Source organism: Sarcophilus harrisii, chromosome 1 (assembly GCF_902635505.1).
Source record: "Sarcophilus harrisii chromosome 1, mSarHar1.11, whole genome shotgun sequence".
NCBI classification, from domain to species: domain Eukaryota; kingdom Metazoa; phylum Chordata; class Mammalia; order Dasyuromorphia; family Dasyuridae; genus Sarcophilus; species Sarcophilus harrisii.
The window spans coordinates 100,102,019-100,124,922 of record NC_045426.1 but is presented as its reverse complement, the minus strand read 5'-3'; the positions used below and the strand labels follow the sequence as shown (position 1 = coordinate 100,124,922).

The 22,904-nt window shown below is 41.7% G+C and overlaps 1 protein-coding gene across 4 annotated transcripts in view; it reads left to right on the top strand.

Annotated features, from left to right (window-relative positions):
* ZNF462 (zinc finger protein 462) overlaps positions 1–22,904 on the top strand; it is a 154,071-nt gene that overhangs the window by 71,765 nt on the left and 59,402 nt on the right. For 3 of the 4 annotated variants that reach the window (XM_031961362.1, XM_031961368.1, XM_031961358.1), the window contains exons 3-7: positions 294–5,941; positions 6,686–6,850; positions 8,823–8,926; positions 11,220–11,338; positions 17,828–18,019. In XM_031961362.1, coding sequence (XP_031817222.1) covers positions 294–5,941; positions 6,686–6,850; positions 8,823–8,926; positions 11,220–11,338; positions 17,828–18,019 — 6,228 coding nt within the window. The remainder of the gene's footprint in view (positions 1–293; positions 5,942–6,685; positions 6,851–8,822; positions 8,927–11,219; positions 11,339–17,827; positions 18,020–22,904) is intronic. The other variant, XM_031961372.1, reaches the window with a different exon arrangement.

Below are 22,904 nucleotides of genomic sequence, written 5' to 3'. Positions count from 1 at the left end.
AGAAACATATTATGTATCTATTATCTAAGGAATATGCAAAATTGGGAGGCACTCATCACTAGGGGCTGGCCCACTAGATATGAGGTGCCACAGAAATGCACACACACACAAAAAAAAATTGTTTTCTAGTTTTTAGAAGGCTGGTGATCTTTATCACTTGAAAGAGTGACCATATAAAGAAATCACAGATCCCTGAAGTAGAATTGTAATGGCATTGATTCTGTGATGGAATTTCTTATTATTTTGTTTCCTTTTTTTTTTCTCCTTCTCTTCCCCTTCCCCCTTTTGCTTAGGTCAAAATGCAGCTGTAATGGGGACTGGAAGTTATTATGGTCACAGCCCAGGATATTATGGCCAGCACATCTCCCCTCATCCCAAGCCAACAAACAAATTTTTTCAGTGCAAGTTCTGCGTTCGTTACTTCAGGTCAAAAAACCTCCTCATAGAGCACACTAGGAAAGTCCACGGTGCACAAGCTGGTGGAAATTCCCTTGGGCCCTCTGCCACCGGATCCTTAAATTATAACATCATGATGCATGAAGGATTTGGAAAAGTTTTCTCTTGCCAGTTTTGTACCTACAAGTCACCAAGGAGGGCAAGAATCATCAAGCATCAGAAGATGTATCACAAAAATAACCTGAAAGAGACCTCTGCTTCCCCAAGCACACCCCCTTCGCTGACTGACCCTGTGGGTGCATCGGTCCCAATACAAGACCCCTGCAAAGAACTTCCAGCCGAGGTGGTAGAGCGCAGCATCTTGGAGTCCATGGTTAAACCCTTAACCAAGTCAAGGGGCAATTTTTGCTGTGAATGGTGTAGCTATCAGACCCCCCGCCGAGAGCGCTGGTGTGACCATATGATGAAGAAGCATCGGAGCATGGTCAAAATACTCTCCACTCTGAGGCAGCAACAAGAAGGAACCAATCTCCCTGATGTTCAGAAGAGTTCCCCGAGTCCTGTCCCGAATTCCAGCTATGTGTCCATGAATGCCACAAGCCGCGAGATGCCCAATGCCAACGTTTCTAGTTTCAGAGGCTCCATGGGCAACTCTCTCATTCGATCCAGTTCTTCTCCAGCTTCTAAATATTCTCCTGTGTCTTATCCTCCGATAAAGCCTAAATCACCTCACAATTCTGGCCTAGTTAACTTGCCTGAGAGATCCCGTTACGGAATGGCTGACATGACAAATTCTTCCACTGACCTAGAAACTAACAGCATGTTAAATGATTCTAGTTCTGATGAAGAATTAAATGAAATAGACAGTGAGAATGGCTTGAATTCCTTGGATCACCAGACCTCAGGAATGTCTGCCGAACAACTGATGGGATCCGATGGGAACAAATTGTTGGAGACAAAGGGGATACCTTTTAGAAGATACATGAATAGGTTCCAGTGCCCTTTTTGTCCTTTCCTCACCATGCATCGACGCAGCATCTCCCGCCATATTGAAAACATCCACTTGTCTGGAAAGACAGCCATCTACAAATGTGATGAATGTCCGTTTACTTGCAAGAGCTCATTAAAACTTGGAGCTCACAAACAATGCCACACAGGTACGACATCCGATTGGGATGCTGTGAATTCCCAAGCTGAAAGTCTTTCTGCCTCACTCAATGAAGGCCCCATGTCTTATGAAACCGCAAACATGAACGGTAGGAAGACGGGAGTCATGCTAGAGACTCTGCAGCAGCAGCAGCAGCAACAGCAGCAGCAGCAGCAGCAGCAACAGCATCAGCAGTCACAGTCGCAGCAGCCGCAGCAGTCGCAGCCGCAGCAGCAGCCCCCGCTGCCGCAGCCGCAGCAACCGCAGCTGCCGCAGCCGCCCCCGCCCCCGCCGCCGCCCCCGCCGCCCCCGCCGCCAACGCAGTCCCAACCGCAGCATCCTTACAAATGTACCATGTGTAATTACTCCACGACCACACTGAAGGGGCTCCGGGTCCATCAGCAGCATAAACATTCGTTCTGCGACAACTTGCCAAAATACGAGGGGCAACCCTCAAACTTACCGTTGGAAAGTGAGACAGATGGGCACACCTCTTCCAGCAACACTGTGAAGAAAAGTCAGACCTCAATCCTCGGCTTATCCTCCAAAAATAACTTTGTCGCTAAGGTTCCTAGGAAGATTTCCAATGATTTCCCTCTCGATCTATCACCGGTGAAGAAGAGAACGAGAATCGACGAGATAGCAAGCAACCTGCAGAGCAAAATCAACCAGACCAAACAGCAAGAAGATGCAGTGATCAATGTGGAAGACGATGAAGAGGAAGAGGAAGAGAACGAAGTGGAAATTGAAGTAGAATTAGACAGAGAAGAGGAGCCGACCGAGTCGCTGATGGACGTTCCCAGTGCTTTCGCGGCTCAGCAGATTTGGGCGAGGGAGAGTAGCGATCCTCAGAAAGAGTCTAACTTCAGAAACGTGCCACATGATTATAATGCCACGAACGGGGCGGAGATTGAGCTGACTCTCTCGGAAGACGAAGAGGACTATTACTGCTCCTCGGTGAACATGAAAGATCACCAAGCTTCCAATACTGCTCTTCTCAACAACCAGCCCAGCATATATGGTGCTGATCACAACAATGAGAGCGCAGAATTCAATGACTCTGGGAGGCTTTACTATTGCAAACACTGTGACTTCAGTAACAAATCTGCCAGAAGCGTCAGCACCCACTACCAACGGATGCACCCATACATTAAATTCAGCTTTAGGTACATTTTGGATCCCAACGATCATAGTGCAGTGTACAGATGCCTTGAGTGCTACATCGACTACACCAATTTTGAAGATCTGCAGCAACATTATGGTGAACATCATCCTGAAGCAATGAATGTACTCAACTTCGATCATTCGGATTTGATCTATCGCTGTCGTTTTTGTTCGTACACAAGCCCGAATGTTAGAAGCCTGATGCCGCATTACCAAAGAATGCATCCAACTGTTAAAATTAACAACGCCATGATATTCTCGAGCTATGTGGTGGAACAGCAAGAGGGACTGAATGCTGAGTCTCAGACCCTGAGGGAGATTCTGAATTCTGCTCCCAAAAATATGGCCACTTCTACCCCTGTGGCTCGTGGGGGTGGCGTGCCGAGTGCATTTAGTAAGAACGCCCCTTCAAAGACTTTCACTACAGAATGTGAAAATCAGAAAGACCCTGCGGTCAACACCGTTGTCGTTTATGACTGCGATGTGTGTTCGTTTGCGAGCCCAAACATGCATTCGGTATTGGTTCATTATCAGAAGAAACACCCTGAAGAGAAGGCTTCCTACTTTAGAATCCAGAAAACCATGCGCGTGGTGTCTGTGGACAGGGGCTCTGCCCTTTCTCAGCTATCCTTTGAGGTGGGTGCTCCAATATCTCCCAAAATGCCCAACATGGCTTCCCCGCCCCCCCCACAACCCCCACCACCAGACCTCAGCACTGAGCTTTACTACTGCAAACACTGCTCCTACAGCAATCGGTCAGTTGTGGGGGTGCTTGTCCATTACCAGAAAAGACATCCAGAAATTAAGGTTACTGCCAAATATATCAGACAGGCCCCTCCTACAGCAGCAATGATGAGAGGGGCCGAGGTGCCCCATGGTGCTCCAAGGCCACCTGTCCCCATGCAGAGATTGAACCGAGGCAGCTCAGAGAGAGATGTCCCTCCTGTGGAGAATGAGATGTTTTTTTGCCAGCACTGTGACTATGGGAACCGGACGGTCAAGGGAGTGCTCATTCACTACCAGAAGAAGCACCGGGATTTCAAGGCCAACGCGGATGTCATCCGACAGCACACGGCCACCATCCGGAGCCTCTGTGACCGTGGTCAGAAGAAGTCGGGCGGCTGTATGCTGGTCCCTTCCTCCACCACGGATCGGGAGAAAGCCAAACTCCGAGCTCTCAAGTGCAGGCAGTGTTCTTACACCTCTCCTTACTTCTATGCACTGAGGAAGCATATCAAGAAAGACCACCCCAGCCTGAAGGCCACAGTCACTTCCATTTTGAGATGGGCATTTTTAGACGGCTTGATAGAAGCTGGCTATCACTGTGAATGGTGTATTTATTCGCACACAGAGCCCAGCGGTTTGCTTCTGCATTACCAGAGGAGGCACCCTGAGCATTATGTTGACTATACGTACATGGCCACGAAGCTCTGGGCAGGGCCGGATCCATCCCCTCCTTCCCTGACGATGGCCGCCGAAGCCAAAACGTACAAATGCAGGGACTGTATTTTTGAAGCCTCTTCCATTTGGGACATCACCAATCACTACCAGGCTTTCCACCCTTGGGCCATGAATGGCGATGAGTCCGTCTTGCTGGACATTATCAAGGAGAAAGATGCCGCCGAGAAAATCCTCACCCCTGAAGAGATAGCCAGCCAGGTCAACTGTGAGAATAAGATGATCTCCCCCCTCCCGGAGCAAGACACCGAGTGCGCAGAAGACGCGAGGCTTTCCCCAGAAAAGAGCATCCAGTTGACCTCCGCCAACCCTGCCATATCATCCACCCCCTATCAGTGCACGGTGTGTCAGTCTGAGTACAATAACTTACACGGTCTTCTCACCCATTATGGGAAGAAGCACCCAGGGATGAAGGTGAAAGCTGCAGATTTTGCCCAGGACATCGACATCAACCCTGGTGCTGTTTACAAGTGTAGGCACTGTCCGTACATTAACACCCGCATCCACGGAGTCCTCACCCACTACCAGAAGAGACATCCATCCATCAAGGTGACCGCAGAAGATTTCGTGCATGACGTGGAACAGTCTGCGGACATGACTCAGGCCGAAGTGGAGGAGACAAGCAGGATTTTCAAGCAGGGTTACGGTGCTTACAGGTGCAAGCTCTGCCCTTACACTCATGGTACCCTGGAGAAGCTCAAGATTCACTATGAGAAGTACCACAACCAGCCAGAGTTTGATGTCTTCGCCCAGTCGCCCCCCAAGGTGGCCGTCACCCTGGAGCCTGAGATGCCCGCGGCCGACATCAGTCCCTCCCAGATCCCTGCTGCCGACGAAGAAGTGGCAGAAGTGTCCATGGCCACTTCCCATTTCTCTGCTTCCCACCTGGTCTCCCACACTGTGTTCCGGTGCCAGCTTTGCAAATATTTCTGTTCCACGAGGAAGGGGATTGCCCGACACTACCGGATCAAGCACAACAACGTCCGGGCCCAGCCAGAGGGGAAAAACAACCTGTTCAAATGTGCCCTGTGCTCCTACACCAACCCCATCCGGAAGGGCCTGGCTGCCCACTACCAGAAGCGGCACGACATCGATGCCTACTACACCCACTGCCTGGCGGCCTCCAGGACGGTCAGCGACAAGCCCAATAAGGTGATCATCCCCTCCCCTCCCAAGGATGACTCCCCTCAGCTGAGTGAAGAGCTGAGAAGGGCAGTGGAGAAGAAAAAGTGCTCCCTCTGTTCCTTCCAGTCCTTCAGCAAGAAGGGCATCGTGTCCCACTACATGAAGCGTCACCCTGGGGTGTTCCCAAAGAAGCAGCACGCCAGCAAGCTGGGGGGTTACTTCACCGCGGTCTATGCGGACGAGAACGAGAAGCCGGCCCTGCTGGAGGAGGAGCAGTCCGAGTTCGAGAGGCCTGAGCTGGAGACCCCCGGAGAGACGCAGGAGATGGAGTGGCTGCCCTTTCGCTGCATCAAGTGCTTCAAGCTGTCCTTCAGCACCCCCGAGCTGCTGTGCATGCACTACACCGAGCACCACAGCAAGGACCTCAAGAGAGACTTCGTCATCTTGGGGAACGGCACCCGCTCTCTGGGTTCTGCCTTTCAGTGTAAACACTGTGATAGTAGGCTGCAAAGTATGGCAGAACTGACCTCACACTTGAACAGTCACAATGAGGAATTCCAGAAGCGTGCCAAACGTCAGGAGAGGAGGAAACAGCTTTTGAGCAAGCAGAAATATGCAGATGGTGCTTTTGCAGATTTCAAACAAGAGAGGGTAAGGATATGTTTTGATTTCCCTTCCCCCAGGAGGCTCCTCATTACTAGTGCCCACATGCACTTCTTCATTGGCAGCCAAAACTGCTACAGGCTTACTAGTGACTTAGCATGCCAGGGAGCTCAATAAGTCAATTAAACATTTCAAGCTTGATTATGCCCCCATCTCTGTGCCTCACCCCTCTCTGCGTCCCCATCCCTCTCCCTCAGACTCCTCCCAAGGCTCCCTGGGAGGTTTTTGTTGATTTCTATTTATTTCTTTCTGCCAAGTAACCTCCTTATCTGAAACCTAATTACACACAGCTTTCTATCGTAAGGCAATTGTGGGCTGCCTCTTGATTTCATTAGCACTCCTCAGCCATGTCTTGGTCATCACTTTTCTATATGAGATATGAATTTAACTTCTCGACTGGTAGTTCACCAAGAAGATCACTAATGCTGTAGTTATGCCGCGTCTCAGCCGCACAGTTAGCATTGGTTTGAATCAGATAAACTTGGTGGCAGTGAAGATGAAGCTTCTGCGCAGAAATGTCCTCCACTCACTTCCATTCAAGTTGGAAAGTATGTTGAATCCAGACACCTTATGTAGTAGGCAGCGGGCCTTGACTCTTATGAATTCAGGAGGTATTCCTTGATGTAAAATGCTAATCTGCTTTTAAAAAAAAATACAGCAGTAATTACGAGAGTAATTGGCAGAAAATGTGAGAGAGCTCAGAATACTGATGCTACCAATGTATTTTGCCAGCCTTTTGGTCACTTAGAAGAGGTGCCAAAGATCAAGGAGAGGAAAGTTGTGGGATACAAATGTAAGTTCTGCGTGGAAGTGCACCCAACGCTCCGCGCCATCTGCAATCACCTCCGCAAGCACGTCCAGTACGGGAATGTCCCTTCAGTGTCAGCTGCTGTGAAGGTGAGAACTCTTGGAAAGTTCTGGATGAGCATTCTTGTGTGTGAGCGAGTCTAGTTACTTATTAACTGCATTGCTAAGTAAGAGCCTCTTCGAGTTTGAGAATGCAGCCATTCTCGAGGGATGATTGGATTTCATTGTTGAGTTGCACTTCTTCATCCCACAGGTGCAGAAAAGGAAGGGTTGTTGTTTTTGGTTTGTTTTGTTTTTTGTTTTTTTTTTAAATCTTGTGACTGATTCCATTTTTTTTTTTTTTTTTTTGCTACTGCCCCCTTCCCACCAGGCAGTTTAGTTCTGTGAAGACAAAAAGTTCTGGTTCTTGGAATGTCAGGTTCTGGATCACCTCTTTGCCTGGATCTCATGCATATTGGTATATGCACAATTTATTTCCTCTTCCAAGATATCTGAGCTTTTAGGATGAATAAACCAGAGAAATTATCATTATCATCATCATCGTCATCGTCATCATCATCACCATCATCATCATCATCATCACCATCACCATCATCATCATCACACCCATTGCTTCCCATCTTGTCCTCTTCTGGCTGAGAGTGCAATCTTTTTCTTGAAGATTCATCATTATGCTTTCATACCCTTGGCAGCAAGGCTGACTTACAGAGGTGCTTGAGAATTGGTACATCTGTGATGAAGTCTTCAGTTCATTGTTGTCTTAAGAGCCTTTTGATCTTTGTCTTTATCCTTTTCCCCCTCATTCCTGAAGGGTGACTATATCTCCTTTCCCCTTATTTCCCCTTCTCCACTTTTTGAATAACCTAATCTGAATTAATTGCTTCTAGTATTTCTAGTTTTAAAGTAATTGTCATTCCAGGTTGGGGCACTTAGCTTCTAGGACACTTTGTCATTGCTCTTGAATGTTCACTGGGCAACTGGAAAATTTTGGATTCCTTCCTCGAGGATCCACGCTTCTTGTCTTGTTTCTTTTGCAAAGTTGACATCATTGAAAAACTATTTCGTTCTTCTGAAGACTAAGACCATTTTTATATGTACAGAACCCAGGCGGCCCAGGATGCTTACCATCTGGAAAGAACAAGTTCTTCCATACTAAGTGCCCCAGCCTTGTTCCACACAGGGAGGTCCGCTTTGTAAGAGAACGGTTCATCTTTTGGTTTCTTTTCTGAGGATCCCCCCAAAAGCTAGTTGGTCAGATAGACTTTCTCTGAAATATGGGCCATTTCACAGACTTCAAACTACAAGATCTTTCATGATTCTTCCACTTGAGAAATGATCAGTGTTTATGACGTAGGCAAAAGGATTCCTCTCTAGGGAGACTTTTTCTTTGCTCTTTTCATGATGGCACAGATATTCTTGTACATTAAGAGCAGTTTCTGAATATTTGCTTCATTACCACTTCTTTCTGAGCTCCACTTAAAAGAATTGTAGGTACACACACTTTTCAAATAAGCTTGAAATGTATGCTAGTTCAGGCAGGAACATATGTAACTTTACTTTTTTTTAGAGTGGGCAAGAAATGAGGTGAGGGCCTCCTGCTTTCATCAGACTTATTATTAATGTGCTCCAGAACACTTTTCTCACACATTTTCAAAGGTAACAGAAACACATCGAGCTGGTTTTCCCAAAGCCTCCACAGCACGAAGAAATGCCATTTGGGGCTCCCTTCCAAAGGCAGCTGGAAATGTAGGGAAATAAAGCTGATGAATTGGGAGAGTGAAGGGAAAGGAAGAAAAACTTGAGGAGACCTCGATGGAAATTTATTTTGTGGGTGGGGGCGTGTGTGTATGTGTGTGTGTGTGTGGGCGTGTGTGGTTTTGTTTTTTAGCAGGAGGCTGAAGAGTCTTCATACTTATTTGTGGACGGCTTGAAGGAAGCCAACAGCAGGTTGCTAGACCAGGTGGATGGTGAACACTGCTTAGTAGATGGAATGTTGGAAGATGAAACCCATCCGGGGGGATACCATTGTAGTCAATGTGACCGAGTCCTGATGTCCATGCAGGGGCTGCGTTCTCACGAAAGGAGCCATTTGGCATTGGCCATGTTTACCCGGGAGGACAAGTACAGCTGCCAGTACTGTTCCTTTGTCTCTGCTTTCAGGCACAAGTAAGTTCTTCTCTTTAAGGGGAGTTAATAGCTGGCGGGGAGGTTGGAGGCTTTGTAGCATGTGGGAAATGAGGTGTTAGGGGAATTTGCCACTTGTACAAATATTCCTTCATCCAGACATCCAAGAACTATGTGTGAAAGCAAATTTGCATTTGGGGACTTAGGGAAGAAAGGAAACAGGAAATGACCTGTGAGTGAAACCTGTATTTCCATCCCCTAAGAGAACTGCAAAAGTGGTACCTGGCTGGACTTTGAGCAAGCCACTTCCCTAGCCTGGGTTGATACATACAGTGAGGGGCTTAGACTAGATAAATTACAAGGAGCTTCCCAGCTCTGTAAGTTCTCTCTTTAAAAGTCCCCAAGGGAGATTGTCACATAGGATGTCATCCATCACAAATTTGAGTCATAGACACATAAGGTGTCAGTGCTAACAGATCTTTGAGTTCCTCTCTTTATGGTGAGACAAAGATCCAGAAAGTGCCCAAGATCACTAAAAGGAGTTCTGGCAAAGCCTGAGCTAGAACCACATGTCTTTTTAATTCCTGAGTTCAAATCTAGCCTTAGATGTTTGCTAGCCATGTGACCCTGCACAAGTCATTTTACATCTATTTGTCTCAATTTTCTCAACTGTAAAATGGGGATAATAATAGTACCTGCCTCACAGGGTTGTTTTGGGGATGCAATGAGATAAATTTGTCTAAATTTCTTAGCATGGTGTCTGGCATGATTAATAAATGCTTGTTTCATTTCTTTACGGAGTGCATGATTCTTCCTACTGTTTCTTGAGGGCAGAGTTCGAGGGTTCCAGGTCATGTTTTACAACTTTGCCCTGGGCCAACTACCTCAATGCCTCATCAGAGATCATATCCTGGACCTAGAGCCTGCAGGGACTTTGGTGGTCTGCTAAGCTTGCTCGCCCAGAGAGGGTCAGCGAGGTGCTCTATGCCACACAGTTCTAAGGGGTGGAGCTTAGACCTGAATTCAGAACTTGGGAGTTAGCCCTTTCCATTATTCTTTTCTCCCCATGGGTATAAAGTGGGCAGGGTCACTAGTCATTGCTGCCTCCTAATAGTCCTGTGTTGCTCGTAAGAATTATGAATGGTGTTTATTCTTATGTCAATAAGAAGAAATGAAATTGTAGATTGCTCCTTCAAGGCCATAAAGTGACACTCGGCAGCCACCAATAGACAGGAGGAACCAGTGTTCCTTCTGGGGTTGCACGGTAACCTCTATGATATGGTGCTTGGGAGTCAGGGAGGGAGGAAAGCTTATAAACTATCACTCTCCTAACAGATTCTAACCGAAGCGTGCTAGCGGTTCAGGGCCCAGGCATGAAGGATTGTGAGCAGTTCCATTATAAATAGTAGCCTACTTAAACAGTAAGCAGATTCATTCCCATATCAGCGATTTAGAATGGGGGTTAGTTCTGGGAGGTACTGACACAAATTAGTGCTCTGCATACCTTATTTATTTGTTAGATTTATTGTTTTCCCTAGACCAGTAATTGTGATGTTGCACTCTGGGTCCTTTATAATGAAATCATTTCTGTATGAAATGTCTCTGTGAAGACTGATGTACAATAAATCTGGTTGTGTTTATCAGGTCATATGCACTGTAATGTGTTAAGGTACAGAAGGAGATGGCCAAGCTTCTGGATCTCTCATTGTCCTCCCTTAAAGACTTGCGTGTTGTGTCCCAGCATTAGTGCAGACCCTGGGCACAAAGACAGAGGATGGGTAAATGACTTTCAAATCAGGGACAATGGGAAAACCCCTCCCTCTCCACTCTAGTCTCAATGTTCAAACTGGTTCTCTCTGAGCCATTTCAAACCAAAGCATTTCTCAAATTCCCATTCTCCTTTCAAATGTTGATGGACTTACAAACGTACCGTACATAACTCATGCAGGAGATGGAGAGTCTGGGCTCCTGTCTGATTTTCCTGGATGCTCTAACCTCTCCTGAAGAGGTTTTCCTTTTGTATATCAGGGAAAATAAAAGCAAAGCTCTGCCATGATATGCTCCTATTGCCATCTCCCTCATTCTCTTGAAAGTTTCCCTTCTGCTTTTGCTCCCTTCTGAACAGATAAGCCACTGGACATTCCCACCCCCCCACCCCCTTCTCCAGTCTATTGTTTGTGAGGGCCACCATTGGAGAGTAACAAGCAGTGGTTGGAACAGCTTGTAAATGGGTCTCCTTGAAAAAGGGTAATGAGAAAATATAGCATGTAATGTTTAGTGGCAGCTGACAATTTTTAATCCTATTATTTCCCTTTTCTGCCTCCTCCACACAAAGCCTGGATCGCCATATGCAAACTCATCACGGACACCATAAACCGTTTCGCTGCAAACTCTGCTCCTTCAAATCCTCCTATAATAGCCGACTGAAAACTCATATACTCAAAGCTCATGCTGGTAAGGTTCTGAAGACAATAGTCCTCACTCCATTTTGCATGCTCATACTAGGTTCTCAACAAATGCTTGTTGAATTGAATTGTTTGTTGGATTTATTGAGTTTCAAATTTGATGGTCTTTAATTAGACTTTATTTTAAATATATATATATATATATATATATATATATATATATATATATCATTAGTCCCATCATGTTTGATTTCTTTTTTATCCTAAAATAATTTAAAACTCACAAATCACAGAGCCCCTGACAGAAGCAGGGGCTTTTTTTTTTTACATGAAATGAATTAGACCAATTTTTAGTCAAGAGAAGAGCTTCTCTTAAATACTCACTTTGCATTTCTAGGGAAAACAAAAAGCATTTGGCATTGCAAAAAGTATTGGATCCAGAGGCAAAAGACCTACATATGAAGTCTGGCTTTTGCACTGATTACCTCTGGGATCTTAGAAAAGTGACTGCCCTTCTCTGGGTCTCAGTTTTCCCATCTGTGCATTGAGGAGGTCAGATTACAAGATCTCTAAGATTCCTCCCAGTTCAAAATCTGATGACACTATAAAGTGCTGAGAATTTTCATATTCACTGGAGATACTCATCAGTGAAGTTCTAAGAACAAAAGAAAGCCCATTTAGTTAAGAGAAAAAATTTAAGCCATTCTAATGTTCCTAGATACTGTAATGTGAAACTGGCAGGAAAGAACATTTTGTGTCACTGGTAAAAGGGAACAGAGAGGACTGGAACAGAGAAGGGATCCAGAAAGCCTGATAGGGTTCTAGTTACTCATAAAAGGAAAATCATCTCAGTTACTGTGATACAGATTTATGACTGAGAGGAAGGGTCCATTCTCTAAACTTTAGCGCATCTCTATAAGGCCACATTTCAGACAAATATCTTCTAAGGTATGATTTTGAGAATCCATTTCTTCAAAAAGCTTTCAGGTGAGACATTAAACTAAAGAAAAGAGAAAGTAAAAAGGGAGAGATCCAAGGAGGCTTGGAGGAGGTTCCATTTAGTACACTCAGGAGAAATCAGATCTCTTTAACTAAATACTCCCAAAAAGGTAAAAGATAGTCTTCCTATTTATTTACAGCCATAACCCCCTGAACCCACAGGACTGTGGACCCTGAGAATGGAGTAGACGTTGTGGCAAGGGGCAGGTCATTTGAGTTTCAGTATCCTTGCCTGTAGAATGGAGATAATAAAATACTTGCTACCTCACATTGTTATAAAGAAAGTGATAGGGAATCTATAAAATACACATATCCATGTGAAGGGTTGTTATTTTGGATAGTAATGATGATGTATACGTTACATGGTAAATTGCCTGGAAATGTCCAGATCTGTATTGATATGATAGAAAAAGTATGGGGTTCGGAACCAAGGGAAATAAGTTCTATGTCCAACTGTGTAACTTTGGGATAATTCATTTTTATTCTCTGGATTGCAACTTACTGAACTGTAAAATATTGACAATAACACTTATACAAGCTGTCTTTTTTTTTTTTTTTTGAGGAAAGTGCTTAGTAGATATATATATAAATATACATATACATATGTGTGTGTGTGTGATGGTGTTTAATTGTTCAGTTGTATCTGACTCTTTAGAGAGAAAGCTGTAGGTCCAAAGTAATGGAAAGCACACCAGCCTGAGAACCAAGAGAATTGCTCCAGTTATGTGACCTTAGGGAAGCCATGTCACTCCTTTGGAAGGATCTGGCCAAAGTGATGATATCTGAGGCTCTTTCCTACAGTGATATTTCTTTGAACATGTGATTTCCTATGTCTGCTTCCACTCTGCCCTGTTCAGTAACAGCTGCTCTCAGGGCCATTAGAATGTTTTGCTATCATCTTAGATGGTGATAACTGAGGATTCCCGCATGTGGTGGACAAATGGCAGGGGTTCAGACCGCCCCCCTTTTCCCTTATTTTCTTGGGGAAGAGGGAAAGTAAACTATGAGATTATAATAGTTAGTTTTTTTACAGAGCCTGTAGAATTTAGGATTGGAAAGGACCACAGAGCCATCTAGTCTAATTCAATTCCCCATTGAGTTGTCTATCCTGGAACATTCTTGTGAAATGACATTCCTGATCATTCTTCCAGAAAAAAAAAATTACAAACTGAAATCATCACAAGGCAAGAATGGCTACAAATGTCCTCTTCCCATAGCATCTTTATTCCACACAGAACGTCAGATGCAGAATAGTAATAGTTCTAAAAAGCTGGACTGTGGCTCTATCTTCAAGAAGTTTTTGCTGGATTTTGAATCAAAGGACCTGGGTTAGAATCCCATGTGTGCTATTTATTATCTCAGTGACATTGGTCAAGTTATCTGATCTACAGATCTCACTTTTCCTAATGTATAAAATCAAAGGGTTGGACTAAATGACCTTGAGTATTCTTAATAACCAACTTAGATCTAAAAGATCAAGTTTAAAATTAGGGCACTCATCAATTCTCTTAGCATTATGTAAACAGCATACAATAATGGAATCAAAATGGTAGAGGGAAGAACTGTTTGTAAGTTTGTAAATTCTACAGGCTTTGTAAAAACCAAACTATTATAAACTGGGTGTGTCGGTGGGTGTTTCTATATTGAAAATATTTCAATGAACAAATGAATAGCTGGTCTGCAGAATGGAGAGTGTGCAGGACTTGGGATCAGGATAGTTAGATGCTCCTGTCTGACTATCTGTGTGATCATGGGAAAGGCACTTCACTTCCCAGAGACACTATCTGATAGATGAGTCACAATCACAGATCATTGATTGAAAGCTTTTGGTATCTGTACCCTTGTTAACCCTTTTGTTTACCTACGGTGCACAGCTGTGTTTACCATTTTGTACTCTATCTAAACAGTCAAACAATGGGCATGTTTCACAGCTACTGAGATCTAGTTCAGATCCCACAGGATGGCACTCATTTATTAAAAACCCCCACTGGAAGACGATAAATGAATTCCAGACTGCAAGGTTTAATGCAACCACTGGAACTCAGACTTCTTATAAAACTAGTAGCCAAGAGAGAAACCAGCACCCAACTTGGATCATTGAAACTTGACTAGAAGCCAGGACTGAAGTTCATTCGTTGATTTCCATTACTACCTACTATATCATATTGGTCATTAGTAGCTGTAATATCTCACATTTCTGAAGAATTTCAAGATTTACAAGGTGCTTTTCTCACAATAAGTCAAAGATGTAGGATGAATGTATATTTTTAAAATCAGTAAATGGACAAAAACACTGAGGTTCAATGAAGTGTCTGAGTAGAATCACATAGTAATTAGCAAAACAAATATACGTCTTTGTTTCTTGACTTTATATCCGGGTACCTTCTACCACAAAAATACTATGGTGCATCACTGATGGACAGGGCCTCTAAAATGGGGGTATTTTTCCTGAAGGAGTTTTCTTTCCTTCTTTTAAGCAAGTTGAGCTGATGTGTTTTTTTTCCTATGCTATTTCCCAGCACTTGTTTGTTAGATCAACCAATATTTTCAGTGCCCTTATCACTGCAAAATCATATGCTAGATATTTGAGGGCTAAAGAGGAAAAGTATGCTGGCAATTGTATAAAAAAAAGGAGGGGATGGTGAGGAAAGGAGAGACTAGAAGCAAGAAGTAATGAGAGCCTGTATATGAAATGGCACTGAACAAACGAGCGATAAATTTTAGAAGTAAAATTGTCAGGAACTTCGGGATTTGGCAGATCTTGGAATGGAGGGTATGAATAAAAGGGAAGAGTCGGAGATTAAAGCCTGAAAAAGAGAGGAGATATAAGCTCTTTGATGGCAAGGAATGTCTTTTTTATTTTCTCTTTCTATCCTCAGGGCCCAGTGCAATGCCTGGCACATAGTAAGTGCTTAATTTTGTTGCATTTGGTAGTGATTCTGTTAACAAAAATAGAAATTTAAAAAGAGAGGAAACTTTCTTTAAAAAAAGAAATTTAGGTCAGAGATAAGATCCTGAGTTCAATTTTGAATGTGTTGAGAATCTAAGATAGCATTTTGGCATCTCTAGGAACCTGTATGGCTGCCCTTAAGCTCAGAGCCACTCATTCTCCCACCCATATAAGTGGCAGTTTATTCAATTGGAGCCCCTTCTGTGGTGAGTTGTTCCCATAGGCAACCGCCTTGTCAAAAGTGCTTTTTTTCCACTGGGAACCAGTTAAATGATTGAACTTGTTGAAAGAAGTTAAAAAAGAGTTCGTGAAGCCTCACATTGACTCCAGGGCACTGAGTTAAATTTGTATGCTCAGAAGTGACTTAGACTGGTGTTTTGTGCTTTTCTGATGGAAAGAAGTGATATTCCACAGAACAAGGAGCCTGGTTTTTCTTGGATGATAACAAATGAACAAATATTTATTAAGTGCTTTCTATGTGTCGGGCCCTCTGCTTAGCACTGGGTGATAATAGGTTCTACAGAGTTAAAACTTCTGTCTTTGATAATGAATGACTTAAATTAGAGTATTCTCATTTGGGCCTTTTAAAACCTCTGTACTGATCTTATCCGTGAAGGCATTCAGGGCAGCCCATTTTAGGAAGGGCTCCAGTCAACTGGAGTGTGTCAGGATGCCCCCCCAAAATGGTAAAGACACTGGGAATTCAAGCAGAAGATTATACTTTCAAGGTCCCTGAGCTTACTGGCTCTGGAGAAAAGAAGACTTGGAAGAGATAGCATCAGTGCCCCAAAATAGGATTTTGATATGGAAGAGGTAATAGACTGGTTTGGCTTGTTTTGAAGTTTCAGAATGAAGTCACAGAGAGACAAATTTCAGCCCAGCATCAGGAAAAATTTCTCAACAATTGGAATTGTCCATAAATGTAAGAAATTACCTTATCAATGTAAACATTCAAGAAGAACCATTTGTAAGGGATATTATAGACAGAACTCACACTTATGGCAGGGGTTGGGCCAAATGGACTCGAGTTTCTTTCCATCACTAAGATACTCCAATTCTAAGATTTTGAGCCTAGGCAAAATATTTTTTGTTCCTATTTAACCAAGGTTTGGCAAAGATAAGTAACTTAGATTAGTAATTTCTCTGGTTGTGCTGTTTAAGCCGACTCATCAGTATTCAAAGCATCCATGCAAATGTTGATTTGCATGAAAACTGAAAGATTAACCTAGCAAAGCAAGAATGTTGGTATTAATTCTCATTGACACATCATTATGCTGCCCCTTAATTTGGGAAGGCCTGGCAAGAATTGGCTAGGCCAATAAACAAGCTGTTGAGTGAATTTTATAATCAAATAAGAAAATAGATATAAAATGCTTTGCAACCTTTAAATAGTATATAAATATTAATTATTATAAGAGGCTTTAGACACTAGGAATATAACAAGAAAATCACTTAAACCTGTTTGCCTCAGTTTCCTCACCTGTACAATGAGGAGGAAAAGTAAATGACAAAGCACTCCAGTATCTTTGCCAAGAAAACCTCAAATGCCGCGTCTGACTGAAACAGATGAACAACCAAAAAGCTAGTAGACGCAATATAGGGAAGATCCGAGTTAAATCTTACAGTAGCTGTTTGACCCTGGTCAGCCTTAATTTCTTATCTGTAAAATAAGGATAATAATGGCATTTCTCCTCACAGAACAAATGTAAGACTCAAATGAGATAAAATGTACTTTATAAACCCTAAGGTACCATGTAAATGTCAGCTATTCTCACACATCCTTTGGGATTCACCTGACTTAAATGTTTTTCTATGATACCACCTGAGTTCTTCTTAGATACAAAGTGTAGCGTCCTTTCAACCTTTCCTGGGATCATTTTGATTTTTACCCTGGTGTACCTGGGGGAAGACTCCGTGGTAAGGAATAGGAAAAATGATTCTAGGCCAGAAGGCTTAGACTTACTGTAGATGTCAAAGCCATTGACAACTCATGGATTATTGCCATCCTGATAAGAGTGTCGTAAACTGATCAATAGTAAGATTTGTAGAATTCTCCAAGATCTGGACTGGATGTAGGTTAGAACACAATAGAAGAACAGGATGGACTTATATCTGGGTCAGGTTCCTTGTTACTGAGTAAAATGCTGTAGATGCTATAGATGAGAATTGATTGACGTTGATTACATTGATCCTCAATCTCACCCAAATAGGAGAGGCTACCTGCAGACATGGAGAGGGAGGAAGAGAGGAATGTGGAAGGGCTTGCTGAAATAAATTTTATATAGAGTCCTGCTCTGCTTATTTTCTCCAACACCACAAGTATAAGTTGTCCCTCTTGTTCCCTGAGCATCTCCCTCTTTGCCCTCCAGATGCTTGATCTGATGGAGTTTGTCCAAGGACTACTTTTTTAAGGATGGGACATGGGGTTTCACATTCTGCCAAAGTGATCCACAGACCGAGATATTTGACAACCCCAACTCTAAAGGGAACGACTTTATTAATTCTCCTCTCCTTTTCCTTTCCTTCCTTCCTTGTCTTTTCCCTTCCCCTTCTCCCATTTCTTGTCCCTTTTCTTACCACCCTGTCCAGGTGAACATGCTTACAGATGTTCCTGGTGCTCATTTTCCACCATGACAATCAGCCAGCTGAAAGAACACTCCCTTAAGATCCACGGAAAAGCCCTGACCCTCCCAAGACCTCGTCTGGTCAGCCTTCTCTCCTCACACGCCCACCACTCCTCACAGAAAGCTGCCTCTACTGAAGAAGTAGAAGACTCCAATGGTAAAATGGGCTCCAGAGCCACAATTAACCCTTTGTAAAATATCATGGGATGGGGCTTACAGGGTGAGGGGGGCTTGTGGCAGACAATTTTTAGAGGAAGCTACCCACCCCAAACGGACAGATTTAGCAGGAAAAATACATTTAAATGGATAACTGGGAGAAGTGTTTGGGGTTGGGATATGAAACAGATATTTATGTGAGTTTATTGTGTGATGTGCCAAAAAAAAAAAAAAAAAGTCAGACTGATACTATTTTGAGAGTGTGTGCTGAGATATCACATGAAACAAATCACTAAGACCTTTTCTTCCTGGTTTTTGGAATACTGTATATAGTGTAGAGCACCTTTTTGGTTCAAGATATGTAGAAAAATTCCAGGAATTCTAACAAGAGAGATTCTGAGAAATTGAAGAAGTAGAAAAATAAATTTTAGGGAAGAATGTTTCACTTGGCTAATGACTATCTTAGGGATAATTTAAGATCTTCAAATATTTGAAGGATATTGAAATATTGAAAAGACTGAGCAGTGATTTGATATGATAAAAAAAAATTGGAAATGGGATGTATAAGAAATTGTAGGAAAACTCCTTGAGTCACAAAAAAAGCATAGGAAACAATGGAAGATAAGTCATCATTGCTTAAGACGTGGTTAGATTGGCATCTAGACTGAAATACAATGTTCTCTACAATTGACTGCTCCATAAATATTGTTCCCTGGAAACCTGGGCTATGGAATAGAACTTTTTGGCTTTCTAGTTTTATCTGACTTGCCTAGTATAATGATAGCTAGAGGAGGGGGAAAATGTAGATTGTTATAGGTGCAGAAATTAGAAAAAAATACTTATTGTGGTTTTAAGAAAAATTGCACATGATTCAAACTCTAATGGAACCAATTTGACAGCATTAGCAAATTATTAAATAATCCAAACAATATCAAAATAATCTTTATTCATAAGAACTGTAGGGAGGTAGTTATAAGAGCAGTATTAGAAGTAAATGGAAAGTCTATTAGAGAGGAATAGTTAACTCCTGTAGCTGAAAGTAGCTTTTATTTGTTGTGATTGAGAAGCCAACAGAGGAGTTATGAAGGTTTTTTTTCTTAGCACAATCCTGTCGTACAGTTTAGCTTGTTGCTTGATTTTCCTACCTTGAAGCATTTCCGTTTAACAAAGAATGCTTCATTAGTGTTGTCATTATTTATAATTTGTTGAATACTGACAGCATACTCAGTGTTGTTCAGAATGCAGGCGGAAACAAGGCCTTGCCCTGGAGGCTTATAATCTTAGGGCTCAAGTGGAAACCTGTTAAGAGGAACACCTGAAGGTATGCAAAAATTAAAAAAAAAAAATTCTCTTTTCATCAGACTGCAGCTATTCACCAGGGTCATTTATAGCATACAACTGAAAGCAAAACTTTTATTTGTCCTGAGTGATATGAACATCACTATTTAGAAAGTTATTATTAAGTGGTTTCATCTGTAATGAAAACTGGGTGCTATGGAGCCATTTGGAACAAGCTGAGGATGATGATGTTCTCTCCAGCTGACCTATGAAGGAAAGAAAAATCTTGTATTACAAATTTCTTTTAATGTCATTCTTACTTTTTTTTTCTCTTTAGTGTAAGACACAGATGTAGATAGTAGGGAACTAGTTCAGCTAAATATTTTTTTCAGTAACTAATTTTGGGCCAATTTCATTAGCTGACTCAGTTTCTTTGCCTCCACAAAGGAATAATAATAATAATAATCATGGCTTATATTTATGTGTTGATTTAAGACTTGCAAAGGGCCTTTTTATTTTGTTTTGAATTTGTGTGTGTGTGTTTGTGTTTTTTAACACATATTGCCTTATTTGTTATGCAAGAAATCTTAGGTAAAAGCTATGTGGAAAAAATTCTAGGTCACAGAGTCTGAATGTTGATTTTGATTCACCCATTTCTGCTGACCAGAACAGTGGGTTGGAGGCCTAACCCCACAAGTTTTCCTTTGGAGTGCAATGAAATTACTGGCAGCCCAGATTGACTTAAGACTAGAGTTTCCAACAGAAACTGTGATAATGGGGACATTACTGTTTGTTTGTATCTCGAACAAGACCTGGGTAATATTCAGTGTGACAAAGACCTGCCTTTCTATTGCTCTCACAAGTAGTTTATTGGAAGAGATATAGAACTGATTTTAAAAAGAGAACAAAGAAGTGTACATGAAAAGTGCTATTATGCTCACTGTGAAGGAACATTAAGTAGGGCCCACACAATGTTCAGCCAGTTGAACGTTGAAGTTTTTAAGTATATAAATAACTTAAATTGAGGAACTAGAAATAATCTGGTTTAATTTTCTAATGATAGAAAATGGGATCAGAAGATGAGGATGAGCAAAGAAACAGCATCAAATTAACTTGGATCCTTTTCATGAATGGGTAGCTAGATAGAATTATAATTAAATGTCAATAAATGAAATCCTATAGATCCACAACAAAGATTGGATGATGGTGTCTAAAGATGAAAGAATACAGTGAAATTGCAGCAAGATCATTTTGCCAGAGATCTTAAAAGGATGAGAAATTCATCCAGAATAGACCAAGATGGAAAGAAAAATTGGTTTTTCAAGGAGAGAACACTGTCTTTCTTAAATGCTAGCCTGCAATGTATGCTATTGTTGGTATTTGCAATACTCAGAAAAATTTGCTAGAGTGCAGCAATATAGAAATGTTATGGGGTTATTAGACACTATTGATGAGAGTTCCAATATTACAGATCTTAAGGATATTAGAATATAAGAACTGGTCATCTGTACCAGGCCCTCACTGCTATAAATACATATTCTGGCTGTCTGGTAGTTATGGAGTAGACTAAATGAATTAGACTAGTAAACTCTTTCTATCTGTGCTGATAGATTAGAAAACTGATCTGATCTCTCTCCCTATGGCAGAAAAAACATGGCCTTAAAAATGTACCTCCCTACCAAGTAATTGATTGTTCCTTTCCAAGTTAAAGGGAAATGTTCTCCCCAGACCAATGGGAAAGGAATGAAGAATGCATTCAGGGAGAGAGAGAGATTTCCCTGATATTGCCTGTGCAGTACACCTTTTCTTTGGGTCAAATGGGGGCTTTGGAGTGCAAGACTATCAATCTAGCACATCTATCCCCTAATAAATTTATTTCTCTATTTACCAATTGTTGGGGAAAAGTAACTGCTGTGCAGTAGTGGTTGCGTGTGTAGGATAATGGAAAATGGTGTGTAATTGCTATTCTAAACAATGCATTACAGGGAAACAATAAGATTGTCAACAAAGGAAAGTACTTTGCTATGTTCTGTTTGCTGGTATTCCTCTCCTTGACACATAAAATGGGAAACTGTTTTGCATCAAGTTTTTTCATGTTTTTGCCTTCCTGTATTGGGAAAAACAAAACACACATACACAAAAATAACACAAAGAAATTGGGACATCCATAGCATAGCTACCAGATTCGTGTAAGTCTGAGTTTTACACAATGTTTATGGCAGTGGGGATTATCATTTTAAAAATTAGTTACTTATTGATAGCAATTCAAGTCAGTTTGGAAAATCCATGTTTATTCTTTATCCCAATTCTCAGAATAAAGAACTAAGTCATTAATTTTAATAGATTCTGCTTTGTTATACTATATAGAATTGTCTACAATAAGAAATGTTTTCTGTGAGTCGTCTTGGTTGGTATAAATTTTAAAAAATCAAATTTAGTATGAAATGTAAATGTAAAATGAATATGGTGAATTGGGGATAGCATCTTTGGTTTATACATGATAGTAGCAGAAAAGAAAAAAATAAAAGTTTGTGTCCATGAGCCCCCTACTCTACCACCCTCTCACCCTCCCTGTGCTTTGCCTTGAATGCTTCTTCAGGGAAATAGATACTTATACCTCTCTGTCCCAATTTTCCCAGTTTTATAATAGATATCTTAATATATCTAGCTCACTTACCCAAGAGAGATCTTTGATGTTATAGCCTAATGTTTGCATGGAAATTGAAATCTGTTAATGAAAGTTCTTCTTTCATGGTCTCCTCACTAGAGTTTCTACCCTTTGCACAGTTACTAAGAAAACTCTTGTAACATTCATTAAATAACAGCTTCTCTGGTCAAAAACCTGCAATGATCTCTTATGTGAAATCCCAAATTCTTTTTTCTGGAATTCACTGAAGATCCTCCATTCTTTAACAAACATTTTATTAAGCACCAACTGTATGCATGACACGGTGCTGGATATTGGGGAAACCCTGATGAAAGAGAACAATCGCCATCCTTAGCAATATGGTAGTTTATAAATAGGAAGATGTATTATGTACACAAAATGAATATTTAACAAAATAGAATGGGATTACTGCAAAGGAGAAATCGTTCAAAGGTTTAGGAGAAATTCAGGGAAAGAGGGATTCCTTGTCAGCTGTAGAAGCAATGACCTACTCTGTGATATTCTGTTCCTTTGGATAAGCAATAAAACCTTTACCTTTTTTCTCTACTAGTCCATGACCTTTCCCTTCTTCATATTGAAATATGCAATCATATTTCAATTCTAGGAAATATGATTAAAAATCTTTAAAATTATATCATGACTTTTGCCCTAGAATCTACCAGTCTCTTAACATATAAATGGTTGTGAGCAGCTTTAAACAAAAAAGTTTTTGGAACTGTATCATGGAAGTATATGATTAGATCTAGTCTTTTTTTTTTTTTTTTTTCTTAAAAAATCCAGGCCATTTGCCCAGGGCCAAATCGGCAAATGCCCTGATTTCTGACTCTCCCTTTACCTACTTGATGTTGAAAATTATTCTGTCTTTACCAAATCTCAAACTATATCGCAATAACAAGTCAATAACAAGTCTTAAATCCAATTGGAGTAAATTGGAGTCAAT